Here is a 21,209-nt window from a genome sequence, read left to right as displayed (position 1 = left end):
GAGAGTTTAGTATATTATTAATTTGTTTTTTTTTTTTTATGACATACTTGCGTCACTACAACATAGTACGTAAGGAAGTCGATAGGTATAGATAGATACGTCAGCCAGGAAGTAGTTACAAACAAGTGCAAAATGTTTCATTGATAAATCTACTTAACATGTCTGCTTAGTTCTATACGTAGATAGATAATAATATATAATAAAGAAATCAGTCAGTCTGTGCATGGATAATAATCTTATCTTGACGAGTTTCTTCGTGTTTCGGAAGGCACGAAAAATTGGTGGGTCCCGGCTGTCATTTGAACAACTCTTGGCGGTCGTTACGGGTAGGTAGTATACAGCCAGAAAGTCTGACAACCAGGCTTACTAAGGGGTATCGGGTTGGTGGTAACTGGGTTGAGGTGGTCAGATAGGCAGTCGCTTCTTGAGTCGTACTGGTAGTCAGCTCAATGCTGTTAGACTAGAAGCTGACCCTTACGTAGCTGGGAAATACTAGGGAGATGATAAATATTAGCACATAGAAATAAGACAGGTGAAACCACGGGAAACGACTATCTATTATATACCAAACCAAAAAATACTACTCGATAAGATATGAAATCTCTTTTGTCCTATAAAACCAGGGGCCCGATTCTCCTAATTTTACTTAAGCGTCATACGATTCACGTTCGACTCGATTCGACTGATATCCAATCCCGACTCGATTACGATTGAAGCGTATGTGGCATTGCGCTATTTTTTCTTTGAAATAAACGTTTTTATCCTTTTCTGTCATTCAATAATGAATAATTTTGTCTGCAAATGATTAACGATTGCAAAATGATTGTACAGCAAACTACCGTGTAGACCAAAATCACCAAAACAGCAGACCAATCGCACACCAATCAAATGTCAATCGAATACGATTGGTCTTTTATTAGTAGCAGAATGCCCGATATGGTTAAAACTGCTAATACGATCATATTGCGATTCGATTTCTATTCGATTTTGACATTATTAACTTAGGAGAATCGGGCCCCGGGACTTTCAGTACATTTGTGTAATCTATTTATATGGAATTTGAATCATCAGAATTATTTGGTAATCTACTGACAATAAAGGAGCGCGTGACTAAGTAACAGCCATCTTTGGTTGATCAAAGGTTAAGCTGCGTTCATTGCAGTTGGTACGTGGATGGGTGATCGTACAGTCATAATACATACTCTTTTGTTGCCGGTTGTCATTTGTTTCAGTCGTGTTATATCGGGTGTGTCGTTCATAATCACATTAAATGAAATGCGTTAATATACTGGTTAATATTTGTCGATTAATACAAAGAAAAAACAAAAATACGTAAAAATAAAAAAAAAATGAATTTTTCAAACAAAGTAAATAGAATAAAAATGTGCGAAAATTAGAACACCATATAAAAGTCATCCATTACAAACAACTGAAATTCTCCCTTGAAAACTGACAGCTGTCAACTGATCAAAACATTCGATACTCCTAACTTTATCTCTGCTTTACACATGATGTTGTAAATTAGAAAAACGAAAAATGACTCCTGTGGCTAAACCACTGAATGGATTAGGTTATTTTATTTACAATTCGCCATAGAATATCATAAAGTATATGCGATAAGATTTAATGTGATTGTGAACGACACACCCTGTATGTAGTCAGGAAGTCTGACAACAGAGTAGGTATGTGCTTAGTTTTCTAGTATATTTATTACATAAGTAAGATAAGTAATTAGCTTATGTTGTAGGTAAGTCGGTATGCGTATCTTAACTGACTAACTACCATATTTCATCATCATCAATTGAAGAGCCCAGCTCTTGTTGGTGCAGCTCCTTCCATTTACGCCTATCTAGCGCCAACTACTTGTATTTTTAAATACATATTAGGTATATCACCTAGACCACAGCCAACAAACATGCTCATCACACAAATATTGACTGTACCGGGAATCGAACCCGGGACCATCAATTCCATGTGCCTTTATACAATAATCTTCTTTTTCTTTCTTTCTCATAAAAATTCAAAAATGCTTCGACCGATTTGGCTTGTTTTGATTTTAAAAGGTTTTCAGATGTTCGGGAAATGTTTATTAAGTGATAGTGAGGAGATCAGATAGGGCAGTCGCTCCTTATGGCACACTGGTACTCAGCTGCATCCGGTTAGACTGGAAGCCGAGTTGGGAAAAGGCTAGGCATATGATTCCAGTTAAGCTGGTATTAGAATCGTAACATTTTAGTGGAGTAGGTAGATAAGTGTTAAACAGAGGAAAATGAAGACCAACAGATATTCTTACGTCATAAAAAATACTTTTAATAAACTCTTAACATTAAAACCTAACATACAAAAAAATATTAAACTAACCTAAACTGACTCTAAGATTATCACAAACTTATGATATCTCTTGAATCTACTGACCGACTGACTGACTGACTGACCGATTGACTAGTCGTAAGAACACAAAATATTTCTTAAAATAACATTATGAAATATTTAATCTTTCTTTACCGACTTTCACAAAAATAGGTATGTAACAAAAAATTACAAAAAATTGAAAAAATAATAAATAATGGCAAAACAATTTTGATAATACATACTTAGGATTTTTTACATTAGCACATAAAGTTCTATGTAACTGAAAAAAAATCTTCGAAAAGTAACTTTGTTATCATATATCTAAATATCCAAGTACGTAATTTGCAAAACAAAATCATGAAAAAAAAAAACATATTTATTAACAAATTCAAAAATATTACGCACCAAAGTAAGTTTATGCAACCAAAAAATAATTGAAAGAACCTTGTAACCTACCTATGTTCACAGAATAAAGAGCTTTGACTTTGACTTTGACTTTAGAAATACTATTCTCGCAAAACTCAATAGTGACAAAAAGTTTGCCTTTAACACGAAAATTAATGAACGTTACAATCAGCCAGTCTCTTTAATAATTTAGTAACTGTCATCAGCGGGGGCTCTTTTGTAAAAAGCGCGGGATACGTCCACAGGGGGGCGAAGTCCTAGCCACGCGAAGTACCCGTGACGCCAGAGGAGCATCAAACTCAACATTATTGGCACTGCTAAGAGAACACCTGGGGGCAAATAAATAAGTTTTTTTAGAAAAAAATAGCTTTAGGAATTAATTCAATTTATGCGTAAAACCTTGTAGGTGTGATAAATAATATGCTGAATACTGCTTCAAAAATCAGTTCAGTAAAACGTGAAATAATCGCAAACAAATATAGGTATAGGTAGGGCTGCCATCCGTCCGGGTTTCCCCGGATTTGTCCTCGTTTGGAGGCCGTCCGGGGGCCGTCCGGGCGGGGTTTCTAGAAGTGTCCGGGGAAAACCCGGACACTTTTCATGTAAGGAAGCACCTCATTGAATTTAAATGTATGTTAATAGTAAATGGATTACAAATTAGGTATTATTTTGTTTAAAAAAAAACGTACTCGTTCGTCGAAAAAATGCGATTTACGCTAAATGTCCGGGTTTTTTTAATGCTTGTCCGGGTTTGGCGAAATTCGAGATGGCAGCCCTAGGTATAGGTCAAACTGAAAACCTTTTTTGAAGTCGGTTATTAAATAACCAGCGTTTTTGGTACAAATCATGAGTTTCGCTGTGTTTCGGAAGGCACGTTAAATTGATGGCATTGAACATCTTTGGCAGTCGTTACGGGTAGTCAAAAGCTATATAGTCTGACAACCAGTCTTATTAAGGAGAATTGTGATGCCCAAGTAACAAGGTTGAGGACGAAAGATTGGCAGACGCTCCTTGTAAAACACTGGTACTCAGCTGCAGCCGGTTAGACTGGAAGCCGTCCCCAACATAGTTGGGAAATGGCTACGCAGATGATGAGGTAAGTATTTCTTTTAAAAAGTTGTATCTTACAAGTTTCTTGTAGGTTCTTTTTTCTATGACACATTATTTGACTTTTCACATAATCCTTTTTTTTTGTTTGAATGTAGTCTACTTACAATATCGGTAAGGATTGATGGTAATAAAAGTATACTTACCAATGAGAGTTCCAAGCAATATAGCACCATCTTTCTCGGGTCGGTGACCATACTTGTCGACACAGCGCATCGTTCGGTGAATCTCATGAAGGTGTTTCATCGTGTAGCCTCGCATCTCTATAGGTTCTTGGCATCTGAAATAAAAATATCATAAATAAATATATAATAATATCATAATAGGAGGATCATCATCCTCCTGCCCTTATCTTAATTTGATTTGGGGTCGGCGCAGCATGTTTTCACAGTCATCTACAGTCATCTCGTCATATTATATAGCAAATAGGTAGGTACTATTTGCTATCACATTAAATTAAATACGTTAATATATGTCGATTAGCACAAAGGCAAAAATAAGGTACGTAAAAAAATGATTTCGAACGGAGTAAATGAATAAAGATGTGCGAGAATTAGAACACCATAATAGTCGTTCATTACAAACAACGGAAATTCTCCCTTAAAAACTGACAGGAAGACTGACTGTTGGGACTGGTTGTTGTAGCTTTCCGCCAGTGATTTTTTTTTTAAATCGTTTATGTATTTTCGAAGTCTTTAGGGTACAAGCAACAATCAATAACAGTTTATACTATAAAACGGGTATAGTGGAAGAGGAAGACCAAAGAAACGATGGACGGATTCCGTGAAAGTAGATATGGTAAGAAAGAATATTACTTGCGAGATGACGGCAGATAGAAGAGTATGGAGGGAGAAAACATGCTGCGCCGACCCCAAATAAAATTAGGATAAGGGCAGGAGGATGATGAAATGCATTGACTTTGAAATCTATAATACTTACACCATAGTAGAAGCATTTCCTCCTTTAGTTTCCACAACCGGAGTGAGGATATCAACCATCCATTGTGTAGAACAGTCGCAGAGGTAAGGATTGTCAGACACATCCACCTTCTCTAGCAAGTCCCAGCGAGAGATCAGGCGGGAATCCACGTCAGATAGGTTGTTGGATTTTAGGTACAACTGGAATTAGAAATATGTGGTTTTCATGATAATGTATTACGTACCTACCTTACTACTTTCTTTTTTTAGGTTTGGGTTTTTGGGGTAAATTGACCAATGTTTTTTTTCTATTCGATCTTAGTAACTTGTTGAAATTCTTACTTATTATAAACTAGCTTCCGCCCGCGGTTTCACCCGCGTCCTGAGATAACTGCTTCCCATACCCGAATGGTGACAAAAACTCCTATGTCCTTCTTCTGGCTCTTAACTACCTCCCTGCCAATTTTCAGCTGAATCGGTTCAGCCGTTCTGAGTTATAAGTGGAGTAACTAACACGACTTTCTTTTATTTATAAGAAGATAGATGTGCAACTAGTAGGTGGTGGTGGTAGGCATGTCTGTGTCGTTTTCACGCCAAAACTATTGAACCGATTTAAATGAAATGTGGAACACAGATATAGTGGTCTAGCTGGAGCCTGAGAATGTACATATAAGCTACTTTTTACTGGCTATTTTTTTTTACTACTTTTTGTTTCAAAATTGGAAACATCTTAAACCATTCTGGCCTTACTACAAAAACTGAAACAAGTGTCTAAAACTTGTCTAAAAAAATTGTGGTTGCTAAATGGACCCTATTTCAACGTCATAATTTGTCATTTTTTTAAACAAGTCTGACGTTTAAAAGTTTTTGTGGTAAGACGGTTGGTGTTTTTTATTTGTTGACCAAAAGTTTTTACTAAGCAACTAACCGAAGACTATAAAACCTGAACTCACTTCTTTAACCGCAGGCCAGTCATAAGTTTCGCCAATATCATCAGGTCTAGCTAAAGCCTTGGGATCGATCTCACTAAGAGAAGGGTTGAAGCTGATGTGTAGCTTCTGAACTGACTCCAATCCTGCGAGGGCTCCCATGCCGATACGACGGAGTTTGGGCATATTACACATGTGTAACTCTTGGAGTTTCCGGAGACGGGGGAAGCCACTGGAATTGAGATAGGATTTAAATAAAAATAATGTATAAGCTATAGGTGTTCTTCTAATTGGCAGTGAAGGGGTAGATTTTTTGACGCTCTCTATTAGTTTAAAGTTTTGGGTCGGTTTGTAAATGGACATCTAACATGATGAGTTCTCCCGTGTTTCGGCTCTTGAATTTCTTTGGCAGTTGTTACGGACCACACAGAACCCAGAAAGTTTGACCAGTCTTGCTATGGGGTCGCCTAGGCGTGAGCAGGTCAGATAGGCGGTCACTCTATGTAAAATACTTACTGGTACTCAACAGTAACTGCCTAACTGGTAAGAATGGAAGCTGATACTCAGCATGCAAGTTTATAAACTACAAAAAATACAATCTTCCACCACGTCTGTCTATCAGTCATAAGCTCAAAAACTTCTGAGAGGGTTTATTAAACTATTAAATTTATCATGTCTTGTTAAGTAATTAGGGTATGTTGGTAGTTTTCTTTCAAATTCATATTTCCCATAAAAACTTACGGATAATCTTCCGACGTCATATCCAGTTCAATAATAGGGTTCTGATTCAAATTCAAGTAGACCAAGTTCTTGGCTTCATCCAGCTCTTGAGGGACGGCAGACAGACGGTTGTCGCTGATGTCCAGGCGCTCCAAGTAACGAGGAGTGTGAAGGAACTTGCTCGGTATCTCTGCGAGTTGGCAGGAACGCATTCTTAACGACTGGAAAGGTTAAATTTAAAGTTGGTGAAAGCGCCATCTGTTGGTGAGTAGCGTGTTTTCTGTGTTTCGTTGATTTAGTGGTGTTATATTTCATGCTTTACTTGACGTTCATGTTTGTACATTTAATGAAGTAATTATTATTCTTCTACTAAACATATTGAATTATATACATTTAATGAAGTAATTATTTCTTTTTTTATTGAAAACATTTTAGATTTAACATACAAATCACCTTAATGAGCAAGTTAATTGAAACGAGCACTACCTATCTAGTCTTTTTAAATATTTAATTCTAAAAGAGTACCTTTATTAAGACGCTGTAATTATTTTAATAATAAATATGTACCTATCTTTCTATTTGCTACCATTGGTCTTTCTCAAATATATTTAAGTTTACCGCTACTCAACACTAGATGTCACTAACCTTCAACATTGGCAAACTAGAAATGGCAATTAAAGTGACATGATCAATAGTTGTCAAGGGGTTTCCACTCAAATCCAACTCTTCCAATTCTGGTAGATGTTCGAACAAGTCCTGATGGAGCGAGTGAAGGTCGTTGTACGCCAAATTGAGGACTCTCATGGAAGCTAGAGGCTCATACTCTTCAGGAGCGAAACGACCCTGTAAATATAAAACTCTTGGTTAAACTGTAGTGTTTTGGTATGACTTAGACATCTATGGCTAGGTAGAGAAGGAAAACATCTTCAGGAAAACTGAACCTTAAGGTTGAATTCGTTAATTCCCATTTATAAATCTATTTTTACGGATGTTATCGCAGTTATATTGATATTATTTATTATCTGCCCGTGACCATGGATGCTGTAAGTAAAGGATCCGAAACGTTGGGATTAAATAATATCAATATAACCGCGAAAACATCCGTAAAAGAAGTTTTATTTAAATGTCTAATTTTCGCGTAAGTGTCAAAATCAAAATCAAAAATCAAAATCAAAATCTTTTTATTTCACATAGGCCTTTGCAGGCACCTATGAAACGTCACATTAGTTGCACGGTTCCAAGAAGTTGGTCTCATGGAGAAGAGCCGGCAAGAAACTCCATAGACACTCTTAAGTAAGCTCACAGAATTATACAATGCAAGAAAGTTAAACTGTAAATCTATACAATGCGAAGGGAGAAGAAAAGTCGTCCGTCAGAAATCAATATCGTTAATTCCTCTTGAGCAATCGTGGGGATTAACGCTCATACCTTCTCTGTGTCAGAAGAGACTGGGAGATTTCTATGATCTACATATATTTGGGGTTGGGAACTTACCTCAAAAGCATGGGGGCTCAGCTTCTCAGTGGTCAACTTATTGTAGCTCAAGTCTAGAACCCTCATCTCTTGCAGGTCTCTAAAGCTGGCATCTTCAATAAACTGTATGTAACACTAGACATGGAGGTTGGGGACTTACCTCAAAAGCATGGGGGCTCAGTTTCTCCGTCGTCAACTTACTGTAGCTCAAGTCCAAAACCCTAATTTCTTGCAGGTCTCTAAAGCTGGCGTTTTCAATGAACTCTATGTTACACTAGAGAGGTTGGGGACTTACCTCAAAAGCATGGGGGCTCAGTTTCTCAGTGGTCAACTTATTGTAGCTCAAGTCTAGAACCCTCATCTCTTGCAGGTCTCTAAAGCTGGCGTTTTCAATGAACTCTATGCTACACCTCGACAGGTTGAGGACTTCTATTGTCAGGTCAGCTATCATGGTGATGTTGGTGAAACGGTTCTCGCTAAGGTTAACTTCTTCGGGCTTGAAATCGATGAGACCTGGAATTTTTTAAGGCATATTATGGTGAGGCGAGAGTCCGTGAATAATTCAAAGTGGGGATTGATCGATCATAAGGTTAAGCAGCCTTTGACGAGGACAGGCAAGTACCGATGCAACTTTTCTAAGTTTGTATGTACTTTCTCAGTATATCAGACACCATTGACTATGTTTCGGATGGCACGTTAAACTGTAGTTCTCGGCTGACATTAAACATCCTTGGCAGTCGTTACGGGTAGTCAAAAGCCAATAAGACTGACACCATAAGAGTGTAACCAAGGGGTATCGGGTTGCCCGGGTAGCTGGGTTGAGGTCAGATAGGCAGTCGCTCCTTGTTAAGCACTGGTACTCAGCTGAATCCGGTTGGACTGGAAGCCGACCCCAACATGGTTGGGAAAAAGGCTCGGAGGATGATGAGCGCTTGGAGAGGTCGGTCCGTGAATGGGTAACCATTATGTCATGATGACCGTGTTTCGGCAGGCAAAATAATTTGTGGGTAGATTTTAGCTGTCATTTGAACATCTTTGATTGTAGTTGAGAAAAGGCTAGACAGATGATGATTGCCTATGTTATGGTGAACGCACATCATTTCGGTATAAAATTCATCGCCAGTCGACATAAACTTATTTTTAACAGTTGCTTGGTTACTTTAAACAAGTAAAGATTCCTTTACATTACGGACTTTCGACGTTTATTTTATCAGACTTAGAAATGTCAAAAAACTAATCGGTTCTTTTTATAGGCTTGGGTTTGAATTAAATACTAACAAAGAAAATTATCGCTCCTAATACTATAAAGTGTGAAAGTAACTCTGTCTATCTGTCGGTCTGTTATGCTTTCACGTCTAAACCACTGAACAGATTTTAATAAAATTTGGTACAGAGATGGAGTTGACCTTGAGAAAGAACATAGGATAGTTTTTATCCCGGACTTTTGAAGAAGTCTCTTGGAAACGCGATATAACCGAACTCTACGCGGATGAAGCCGCGGGCGGAAGCTAGTAGAGATATATTTTAACTTACCTTCCCATTCGACTGTGGTGAAGAAAGTGGCAATGCCCTGGTCGACGCAATCTACCTTATTGTCTGCACATTTGCAAAGTTTGCAAATATTATTGTTTGCAACTGCATTTGACTCCGGCTTGACAGTTGCTGCAAAAACATTTGAATTAGTTACGCTATTCGATACGAGATGGCGCTGTTTTAAGTTAGCATCATTGTTACATAATGTACATTTCATTAAATTATACCTACAATCCCATTGGGTTTTTTTAAACATTTAAATGAACAGTTTTAACATGTGGAAAATGTACTTAATATTAAATCAAATGTTTTGCTCTATTGGCTACTAGATGGCGCTACTTACTTTCATCTTGACAGTGCACGCCAATCGCTAGGAGCGCAAAAATGACAGACGTTACCACGCGCCCTCCCATTTTCCTGTGAAAAATAAAGAAACTATCAGTGACTTTTGGAAGTGTGTAGGTAACATTGAGATATGCTATTGAAATGTTAAAGATAATAAAATGTAGGTACCTATCTGCGTTACTAAGTTAGCCATAGCTACTACACTAAAATTGCCTACACCTACATTTTCCTAGAAATTAATTAAGTAAATATTCTGGAATAGCCAGCTTATTATATTTACCAAAATCTTGGAACGACGGTCATTAATAAAATAAACTGTTGCTGGTACCTAATTAAGTATATAGGTACGGTTTTCCTTGTTAAGTAGATTTTAAAGTAAAGTAAGTTTGAGACTAGCTTCCGTCACCGGTTTCACATACATTCCGGAAGAACCGCTTTCTGCAACTGGTTAAAGAGTCACTCACTGCTTTTCTTTATAAATGGACTATCTAACACTGAAATGTTTTTTTAAATCGGTCCCGTAGTTCACAGATTCTCTTTCTCCCTCTACCTTTAAAAACAAAAATGTTTCTGCTACACTTTATAAGAAGAACAAAATGACAATAACTAGATTTCACTAAAACGTAGGTAGATACAACTCAGTTAGCAGACACTGTTCCCGGCTATCTGGTAGATAACAATTTATCAGTTCTACATTATTTTATCAGATTCAATGGAAATGTATGAGCTCAGAGTTGTAAAAAGAAAAATTTCGTGTTTTAGATAAAAATACCTATCTTATATGATCCCGATTTTTTTAGAACAAACCTCTGTATCTTTGTTTGTTTGTATGTTTTTGAGCTCAGAGTTGTAAAAATAAAAAAATCTTGTTTGAAACCTGAAGTTTTTAGAACAAACTTCTATACTAGGTAATATTAGGCAGTTAAAGAGTTTGTTTGCTTGTCTATGCTTATATTTGTTTACTTGAACGCGTCTTACGGACGCACTGGTCCGATTTGCAAGTTTCTTTCAGTGTTAGACCGCCTATTTATGTAGGATAGCAATAGGTTATTTCTTATTCGAGTGCGCGAATTAGTTGCCATGGTATGCGAGTGAAACTGTTGGGGGAAGCTAGTTGCTAATGATTTTAAAAACGGTTGAACCAATTTTGATTCAACATATTATTTAAGAAACACAGCAACAAAGAATGACAGTTTTCTCCATAGTGTCAGTAGTAGTACATAGTAAAGCGATTCTCGTTTATCTTTTGTTTAATATTCAGTCGTGTTTTGCTCTAGTAAGTAGTTGTCAAACAAATAGCATTGACATAACAGAATACGTTGTTTCTCCTAAAATATCTTAAGTACCAGTGAGAGTATAAACAAAGTTATTTGCTCATAGGTATTGGTTTACCAAGAAAATCATTAGGCATATCTATGTTTTATAGGATACTAAGTTGTTTTCCTACTGTTTCACCCTCGTACCATAGTAGTTCTTCCCGTTACTTGGGGATATTCTATGATCCTAACAGTGAAAGACTTACTTGAATCGTTTAAGTAGTTTCGGTGCCTTTAGGGTACAAACAAACATACGTTCAAACAAAATCCTCTATACCGCATTAGTATAAATTACATTATAACGTACCTTTACATGCATGCATACCTATAAATACTACCAATTTAATGGTCTCTTATCGATAAGATATTTTAAGTAGATATGTAACTCTGTACTTACTCGAATTGCACCTCTTAAATACTCATATATCTAATGCTATATTTGTATAAAAATAACTAATCAAATCTTACAACAACTATATAAAAAATCTATTCACCTTTTCTCTCCCCAATCTCACAAACACATGAACAATATTTGATAAAACTTTGTTGAAACACACTATATGCTTGCTCCGATACGTTTAGGAGACTGAAAAACAAAATGTCGGCCGTTCTATCTTATCGCTTATCGTTTGTTATCAAGGTGTAAAAAGATATGACTCACGCTAACACTTATATGTAGGAAAATAAGGTATTGTACTTTATTACCTTTAGGTATCTCTACTACTCTTTATGCGCATAAATGTACTAGATTTAGTTATAAAACATCTTACGGTGGATTTCTATATCCTATCTCTCCGTTGGTTTGCGAGTAGAGATAGCAATTCGATATAATGATGATGTCCTCCTAGCCGATTACCGGCTACGGCGGCTGATAAGGAGATCAGCCAGCTGCGCAGGACATATTATAGTGCTCAAGCATTTGCGCAGACATAGGTGCACTCACTATTCTTTCACATTCACAGCGCGATGGGACTATATAATATCGATATTTTATATCTTAGACACCAATGACTGTTTCGGATGGCACGATAAACTGTAGGTCCCGGCTGTCATTTGAACATCTTTAGCAGTCGTTACGGGTAGTCAGAAGCCAGTAAGTCGACAACCTTATTACCTAGAGGTATCGGATTGCCAGGGTAACTGGGTTGAGGAGGTCAGATAGGCAGTCGCTCCTTGTAAAATACTGGTACACAGCTGCATCCGGTTAGACTGGAAGCCGACCCCAACATAGTTGTGAAAAGGCTAGGCAAATGATGTTGATTCGATTTTGATCGATTGAATCGTGGAATTATAATAATCTTTCTTATAATATGATTATTGTCTTTCAAGCCTTTCCCTTCTAAGAAACATTTGCTGAGTCAATTCAAATGAATATCTTTGTCATACCTACTTCCGTAATCCGGTTAATATTTATCTTATCGCTGACACAAATAAGTGGAAGTTGTACTATGTTTCCTAAATATGGTTTTGCTTATCTAAGGAGGAGCTCGTGGCTCGTGGCTAAGTAATAGCCCCACGAGTCTGCTGACCAATTTATCCAGGTGCATAAAGTATTTTACAGGTTTATTCTAACTAGGTGAAGAAAGACTAGAATTTATGTTTGATTGCTATCAATCTATGTATACTAATATAATGAAGAGGAAAAAACGATTGTTTTTTGTACACTATGGGCTCCAAAACTACTGAACCGATTTCAGAAATTATTTCACTGCTGGAAAGCTACATTCTTTCCGAGTAACATAGGCTATATTTTATCTAGGTACGGGTTCTCACGGGACGCGAGTGAACCTCAGGAAAACGGCTAGTATCATAATAATCACCATCATCTTCCGAGCCTTTTCCCAATTATGTAGGGGTCGGCTTCCAATCTCACCGGATTCACCTAAGTATCAGTGTATCATCATAATTGTTGTGTTTTGTATATAATCTATGGTCTACCACTTCGACGCCCGATCGATGCTCTTTAAGCTCTTTATATATGTTTTGTTTATATATGTATATTTTGTATACCTATAGTATTTTATTTTTAGTTTTGTATAAAGATAAGTAGTTTAAGTTTGTATATATCGGGTGTGTCGTTCATAATCACATTAAATGAAATGCGTTAATATACTGGTTAAAATATGTCGAATAACACAAAGAAAAAAGAAAAATATATATAAATAAAAAAATGCAGTTTTCAAACAAAGTAAATAGAATAAAAATGTGCGAAAATTAGAACACCATGTAAATGTCAGTCACTACAAACAACTGAAATCCTCCCTTGAAAACTGACAGCTGTCAATTGATCAAAACATTAGATACTCCTAACTTTATCTCTGCTTTACACATGATGTTGTAAATTATAAAAACGAAAAATGACTCCTGTGGCTAAACCACTGCATGGATTAGGTTATTTTTTTTACAATTCGCCATAGAATATCATAAAGTATATGCGATAGGATTTAATGTGATTGTGAACGACACACCCTGTATAGTGTGCACATTGTATAAAATAAATAAATAAAACTTTCATCTATGGTCTTACGTAATTACGTAATTCGCTCAAAATCTTTTGACCTTTAAACAGCAACGACAAATACATTAAAAAAACCTGTATGTTACTTAGTTTCTCTCCACGCCCTCAATCAATAACATTTTATCACTGATAATATAGATAACAGAAAAGATTGTCTAAACCAAACCTAATTACTATAACCACCACTCAAAAAGCAACCTTAACCCATAAAAATAAAGCCCTATTTCCTTCAGACTTAATAACTATATCATCCAGTATTAAAAGACCTATGAAAAGTAGTAAAAATAATGCGTGCAAAGGTCAAGTTATGCTAGCATTTTAACGCCCCATGGAGAACAAAATGACTAGCGGAGATGTCATAACGCAAAATCTCCTAAGAAAGTAGCGCGACAACATGCGGGTGTTCGGGGGACGAGGAACGTTACTAGCACCCTTACACGCCTTCTATGGACGCCACCCATTATTTTCAAAATAAAATTACCAATCAATCAAGAGAAATCTTTAACAGATTATCATATCATATCGTTTATTGCATTCCATAATGTACATTAGGTGGAAAATATAAAATGATAGTCACAATTTTATTATGGACCCTGATGGGCACAGCAAAATAATTAGAAGAGAGAAAGGCGTTTAGTATAAGATAGTAGTAGGTAGTATAGATTTAGCAGATTGGTTTCGTTTTGACAAGGAACCCGAACGCTTCGTTAGTTCTAATAACTGATCATGCCTATTTGACCTACAAGAAGGACCTCTGACCTACCTTTCTTTTGGCATCTCATGTTTTTTTCCTCCGTGGTACGTCCTAACAAGTCCCTGAGGACGTTAATCCCTACAGCGACATCTAGCGTCGAGTAGCGTAATCACTTGATAATTGACGTTAAGCGCCCGTTGATGGGGAAAGCGGTGATTCTTTGCTGATTGCTGACGTATTTAATGTTAATTTGTTTTTAATGATTTAGAGGGTCCGGTTTTATCTGTTTTTGGTATTCTTTGTTCAAGTTATTATTTTATTAAAATTATGCAATCGATTTTAAGCTATATTGCCTGATCCAATTTATTTAACAAATGCCTTCTTATTAAATTAAAATAAATGGGCTATCTTACACTACTTCAAGCAACAATCAGCACACAACACAACCTTTACAATATTAAAGTATGTACCTACATACTTATAGATTTCGTGTTGAAATAGGTATATCCTCCTTAATTCATTTTTATGACTTCAAATCGACATAAAGCAAGGGTGAGTTCATGTATTACTATATACCTAACAAAAAAAAAACTGCCTCATTGGTCTAGTGGTCGCAAGCGCGGCTGCTGTGCTCGAAATCGCTTTGTGGGTGTTCTTAAACTTTCACAAAGCAGCCCGTAGTCTGGAAGTTGGTGATTGATTCACCCGTGCATCGGAGAGCACGTAAATGTCGGTCCTACGCCTGATCTCTTTCCGGTCGTGTCGGATTGCCGTCCCATCGGGTTACGAGAGTGAAGGAATAGTGAGTGCACCTGTGTCTGCGCAAATGCTCGTGCACTATAATATGTCTCCTTAAATGAGAACAGCCGCCGTGGCCGAAATCGGCCGTGGACGCCATTATACCTAACAATATTTTGAATGAATGCAAATAAAAATATAAAAAAACAACCAACACTTTTATTCTGAACTTTTTTGACTTCTTAAAAGGCATACATTTTTAACCGGCTTACAAGCAGGGTTCATATTTACCTGTGCAGACATTCAACAATGATTACCCTAATCCCTCGAGAGTAAACCTATATTAAAAACATGTTCAAAACTATTAACTCATGACCCTTACATTAAAAGGGGTGACAGGCAATTCAAAATGGCGATTTTATCAAAATGTCGCGCCCCCAGGTGCTGTTAACCTTTCAAGAGCAAGCTAATTCTTTTTATTAGACCGTCTGTCCGTATTTCGGAAGGCACGATAAACTGTAGGTCTGGGCTGTCATTTGTTTTTTTTTTTTGGCTAATAAGTCTTCATTTGATATGAATGCAGGTAATTGTAAATAAAATCGTAAATAACATAAAAAAAGAATCATGGACATTCTGCCTTGTTGGCATGCAAATACACTTATGTATTATTATACAAGTTATTTATATCATACATATACTTTATGATATTCTATGGCGAATTGTACAAAAATTTACTTAATCCATTCAGTGGTTTGGCCACAGGAGGCATTTTTCGTTTTCATAATTTCAACATCATGTGTAAAGCAGAGATAAAGTTAGGAGTACCTATCGAATGTTATCACCAGTTGACTACTGAGACTGACTCTTATACATATAGTGTTCTAATTCTCGCACATTTTGATTCTATATACTACTTTGTTTGAAATTTTTTTATATTTTATTTTAGCGTATTTTATTTTTTCCTTTGTACTAATCAACATATATTAACCAGTATGTTAACGTATTTAATGTGATTAGGTACGACACACCCGATATATGTATAAGACAAATAGGTTATTAGAATGTATCATCTAGAACAGGTAATCCTTTGTTAGTTTGTGTGTAGGTATGTTTCTTACTCTTTCACGCTGAAACTACTCTATGGATTTTGATGAAACTTGGCAGGCTTAGGTGGCTTTAGGTATCAGAATAACGGACAAGCTTTTTATCCACATGCAAGAAGTAGTTCCCTCAGTACGCAGGTAAAAGGTTGTATAGCCGTTTTAGTTTTTCTCTGTGTAGCAAATTAGTAATAGTTTAAAGATTAAAAATATTCATAAGCAACATTAGGTACCTGACCAACAAGGCTGACTAAAAAGGTGAAGGAAAATATCTTGAGGAAACCTGGTCTATAAAGTCTGAAATCAGCAACCCGCATTGAGCAAGCGTGGTGATCAATGCTCAATCCTTCTCCATGTGAGAGGAGGCCGCAACCCAGCAGTGGGACGAAAGGCTGTAACTAACAGTAACATAGGTAACTGACCTACCATAACATTTTTAATCAATTTCACACTACCTTTTCAATCCATTATTAATTTAATCTAAAAATACCTTTATCTAAATCTTATTATTACCCCCTAACATCAAACAAAACTAAAATAATCATATTTAGCTTTTAAAATCTATTCTACCTTTGACGCACCTACCCTAAAAACCGGTTCAATCCGCTTCGAACCGGATCAAAGCAACGCATTCCGGTTCGTAATAACTGCAAATTATTGGATGCCAAGTTAATTTTGGGTTGTCAAGCGATTTTAGACTTTGTTTATAGGAGTTAAGGTCTGTTTTAGAATGTTTTTTTGTTTGGCAGGAAAAATTGATACAATGGACGTTCTGTTTTCGGAGATTGTTCGGTGTATAATGTAAAAGAGAATGCGCAGAAGGTCTATTTCACAACAGTTCCTAATATTAAGGGTCGGTTCATATCTGACGGAAAATGCGTCGAGCGTATCGTAAATGTACGATCGTCGCACTAACGCATCATCGGTTAGGTGTGAATGATTGAATGTTTTATCGTATATTTGTCTGTTTTGGCGTTGTTACTGTTACAGCCTTTTTATCGTCCCACTGCTGGGCACAGGCCTCCTCTCACATGGAGAAGGATTGAGCATTAATCACCACGCTTGCTCAATGCGGGTTGGTGATTTCAGACTTTATAGTCCAGGTTTCCTCAAGATGTTTTCCTTCACCTTTTTATCAGCCATTGGTGTCTAAGTATACTTAGAAAGTACATACAAGCTTAGAAAAGTTGCATTGGTACTTGCCTGACCCTGGAATCGAACCCACACCCTCATACTCGAAAGGTTGGTTGTTTACCCACTAGGCCACCACGACTTTTTGGCGTTACGCGACCGAAAATACGCGACGTATGTTCCGTCAGATATGAACCTACCCTAAATGCATCTATTTTTTGCTTAGGCACTAGATACAGGAATATTATTCTACTTGTATGGGGCTGATGTCAACATTATATCTCTATTCAATAAATCAATATAATTTGAACTTCTTAGGCAGTCGTTACCGGTTGTCAGAAGCCAGAAAATCTGACAACTAGTCTTACTATGGATTGCCTAGGTAGCATTTTTTTAATGGTAAGCAAATGCCTCTCCCCATATTTACAGTAAAGATATGAGGTTTTGTTTGCCATAATGCCCACTTGCCTTTTTTACCCCCTTAGCTCCCATTTTCAAAAAATATATTACACTGGACCTACTGTAATCCTTCTACAAATTGTCAAGGGGTGAGATCAACTCGAACTCTTTTTAATTCACGAACAGAGGGCTCAATATCGGCGTGATTTGATTACTGACGTACAAGTTTATTCTAGAAAGAACCAGTTTTTTAGGGTTCCGTACTTAAAAGGTAAAATTGAGACTAGACTATGCAAAAAAAAACGATCATTTATACAATACAATTGGTTCAGTAGTTTTAGCGTGAAGGGACAATACAGTCAGAGTTACTGTCATATTTATTGTTTATTTAAAAAGATTTCATACTTCTGTCATCGGGCTGTATATCATGAACCGTGACAGAATATTGAAACACAGCCGATGTAAGTATTTGTTTTGTTACTATAACAATAAAATACTGAAAACTACAATAACTTTGATATTTTAGGGAGCTCCCATACAACAGCAAGGTGGACAGACGACCTTATAAAGGTCGCCGGAAGACGCTGGATGCAGGTCGCCTCCAACAGGTATCTGTGGAGGTCTAAGGGGCAGGCCTATGTTCAGCAGTGGACGTCCTATGGCTGAGATGATGATGATGATGATGATACAACAGCAAATGATTTTTTACTTGCTTTTAAAACACGTTACCCGTTGTGCGTGAGTCTAACTCACTCTTGGCCGGTTATTTTTAAAACTACGTTTGTCTTTTGTCATTTCTTTGTTTCATTAAGTTTTCATTTGGTTTTGTTACTGTTGACCTACATTCACAGTAAGGACGTAGTTATTTTCAGAGAAAAGCATAAATAGCTTTAATTAGTCCATGTTTTTTTCACAGAGCTCTTTCACACTAGCATATTTTGTCGCGCAGTTTTTCACATTTCCGCGCAGAAAAACTGATCCGGAGTGTCATCTTTTGAACCGTTTGAGTTCGGCAATTTTGTCTTTAAATCGTAAAGACAAAATTGCCGAACTTGAAATGAAGTTGGTATTGGTACTTTTTATCCAGCTGCGGGGAGTAGTGCCCTCGTGGAAACAACTAGTCTATACTAATACAATGAAGAGAAAACATTTCTTTGTTTGTTTGTAACCTAAAGGCTCCGAAACAACTGATCCGATTTGAAAACATCCTTCAATGTTGGAAAACTACACTCTTACAAAATCAAAAGTTATTTATTCAAAGCAGGCTGAAAATCAACAGTTTTTGAAGGTCAAATTTGCAAAAGACAGCCCCCAAAACGCCCGCCCTTCACCACTTCTTGTGTGTTTTTGCTGGAAAGAAGAAGTGGTGGAACAAACCCCTCAGCAAGTAACATAGGCTATATTTTATTCCGTTACGGCAGTAGCTAAACTGAAATCGCGGGAAAACGAATAATTCTTATCATAAACTGCTTAATAAAATATTTCGAAATGCTGCTTCCCTTTCTCACAACCCCATTCTATTTAGTTGATACACACCCTTTATTAACCTGTGACAAAACACTTATAAAGCTACCCTCCTAAATAGCTTATTGAACTATTATACCTGATGTTTGATTTTGGCACTTTTAAGCTTGTGTTTTTTAATCTGATACCATTTAATAAGATTTATCTATACTTAATACCTGCCTAAGACTATTGGATAAAGAACCAACCTCTCAAGTATATCGGCGCGGGTTCGATTCCAGTGCAGGCAAGTACCAATGCAACATTTCAAAGTTTGTATGTACTATCCAAGTATATCTTGGACACCAATGACTGTGTTTCGGATGGCACGTTAAACTGTAGGTCCCGGCTGTCATTGAACATCCATGACAGTCGTTACGGGTAGTCAGAAGCCAGTAAGTCTGACACCAGTCTAACCAAGAGGTATTGGGTTGCCCGGATAACTGGGTTGAGGAGGTCAGATAGGCAGTCGCTTCTTGTAAAGCACTGGTACTCAGCTGAATCCGGTTAGACTGGAAGCCGACCCCAACATGGTTGGGAAAAAGGCTCGGAGGATGATGTAGATGTAAATATTATTTAGTTATTTACTTACATAGGAAAAAACGGAGAGTCGAAGTAGATACTTGAAGTAAATCAGTAAGTAACTTACCGTGAGTAAGTAATTGTAATTATTCATGTATAATCCAACACAAGCACACTGTTATTACTCTTAACCTTCCAAATATGATCATCACCCTTTTAACACTTAAATTAAATAACACTACAAATCCAAAGAAATCATATTATTTCTGTCCAAACGCCTGCGTTTAACAACATTACCGTCCGATATAACATCGTTAGAGCGTCACATCTCACGCACAATTTGTCACTAATTTCTATATTGTGTGCACCCCTTGACAAGTTTGTTGTTAACTATACTTGTTATTTCTATCGTTCTTAGAATATGTAATCAACCGGACCCGCAATGAACCTCTCAAGTATGAGTGTGTGGGTTCTAGGTCAGGCAGGTACCTACCAATGAAACTTTTCTAAGTTCTTATGTACTTTCTAAGTATATCTTGGACACCAATAAAGTGTTTCGGAGGGCACGTTAAATTGTAGGGTCGTATCCAGTAGGTTGAATACTTTAAGCCTTTAATATTGAGATAATTATGGGAAGTTTATTATATTTATTTTTGTAAGAGGGTTGTTTTGATTGCTTGTGATTTTCTGTAGTCAGCACAACATATTGTAAAACGAAGTCCTTCGCGTCTTTCTGTCTGTTCGCTATAAATCATTCACAATTTAAGTACCTAGATAGTTTTGTGAGGAAGGTATATGTATACGTTATATACCCTGATATGATACAAAAAAGATGAACAGCTCGTGGCATATATGTATTATTACTGGTCGATTGATCATAATATTACGATATTGATGCGCCAGTGCCTGGCGCTGTCGGTTGGTAAATTGCCATTCCGTCATCATGAGTTCCCCCGTGATTCGAAATGTACGTTAAATTGGATCCGGCTATAACTTGAACATCTTTTTCAATCGTTACAGGTAGTCAGAAGCCAGCAACAGTTTCATCAAGAGATATTGGGTTGTTCAGACTGGCTTGAAAAGGCCAGATAAGCAGTCGCTCCGTGTGGCACACTAAAACTCGGCTGCATACGGTTAGACTGGAAGCCGACCCCTACACAGTTGGGAAAAGGCTAGGCAGATGAAAAAAAACCAACAGATATTTTTCAAGTAGTTTTTATTTTAAATAACTTACAACTACATCACAAACAAATGTACAATATTATTCTTAACAGTTATTATTGATTTTTAACTTTAGTTATAAATAAAATGGAAGATAATCATCATTGAAATAAGAAAGTTCTATTGTCATAACGTTGTAAAAGAGAAATATTATTATTTTTACTTAGGTATCTGAATCAGCCATCAAGGTCCATAGAAAATACTATACATAAAAATTATATACTAATACATATTTTATATAAACAACTTAAAAATACTACACACGAAGCGTCGGCGTCGTGTCCGT

General features: G+C 36.8%; 1 protein-coding gene across 1 annotated transcript; it reads right to left on the bottom strand.

Annotated features, from left to right (window-relative positions):
- Positions 1-2,284: 2,284 nt before the first annotated feature.
- On the bottom strand, positions 2,285-11,715 carry LOC124643780 (leucine-rich repeat neuronal protein 3-like). The gene is made up of 11 exons (XM_047182875.1): positions 11,592-11,715; positions 9,780-9,853; positions 9,437-9,565; positions 8,199-8,416; positions 7,076-7,273; positions 6,452-6,651; positions 5,735-5,942; positions 4,804-4,982; positions 4,011-4,144; positions 2,856-3,086; positions 2,285-2,795 (listed from the first exon to the last, which is right to left on the bottom strand). Exons 2-10 carry the CDS (start codon positions 9,847-9,849, stop codon positions 2,947-2,949), a joined length of 1,476 nt encoding a protein of 491 aa, XP_047038831.1. The 5' UTR covers positions 9,850-9,853; positions 11,592-11,715; the 3' UTR covers positions 2,285-2,795; positions 2,856-2,946.
- Between the last annotated feature and the right edge of the window lie 9,494 nt (positions 11,716-21,209).

Source organism: Helicoverpa zea, chromosome 28, assembly GCF_022581195.2.
Source record: "Helicoverpa zea isolate HzStark_Cry1AcR chromosome 28, ilHelZeax1.1, whole genome shotgun sequence".
Classification (NCBI taxonomy): Eukaryota; Metazoa; Arthropoda; class Insecta; order Lepidoptera; family Noctuidae; genus Helicoverpa; species Helicoverpa zea.
The sequence above is the reverse complement of the archived record's forward strand: the minus strand, read 5'-3'. Positions and strand labels throughout refer to the sequence as shown.

What these genes read in the sequence shown, in the direction of transcription:
- LOC124643780 (XM_047182875.1), bottom strand. Translation starts at nt 9,849, where the DNA reads ATGGGAGGGCGCGTGGTAACGTCTGTCATTTTTGCGCTCCTAGCGATT. An exon ending in CACCACAGTCGAATGGGAAG is followed by an intron (nt 8,417 to 9,436) that starts GTAAGTTAAAAT and finishes AAAAAATTCCAG; the next exon opens with GTCTCATCGATTTCAAGCCC. An exon ending in TGAGCCCCCATGCTTTTGAG is followed by an intron (nt 7,274 to 8,198) that starts GTAAGTCCCCAA and finishes TTATATTTACAG; the next exon opens with GGTCGTTTCGCTCCTGAAGA.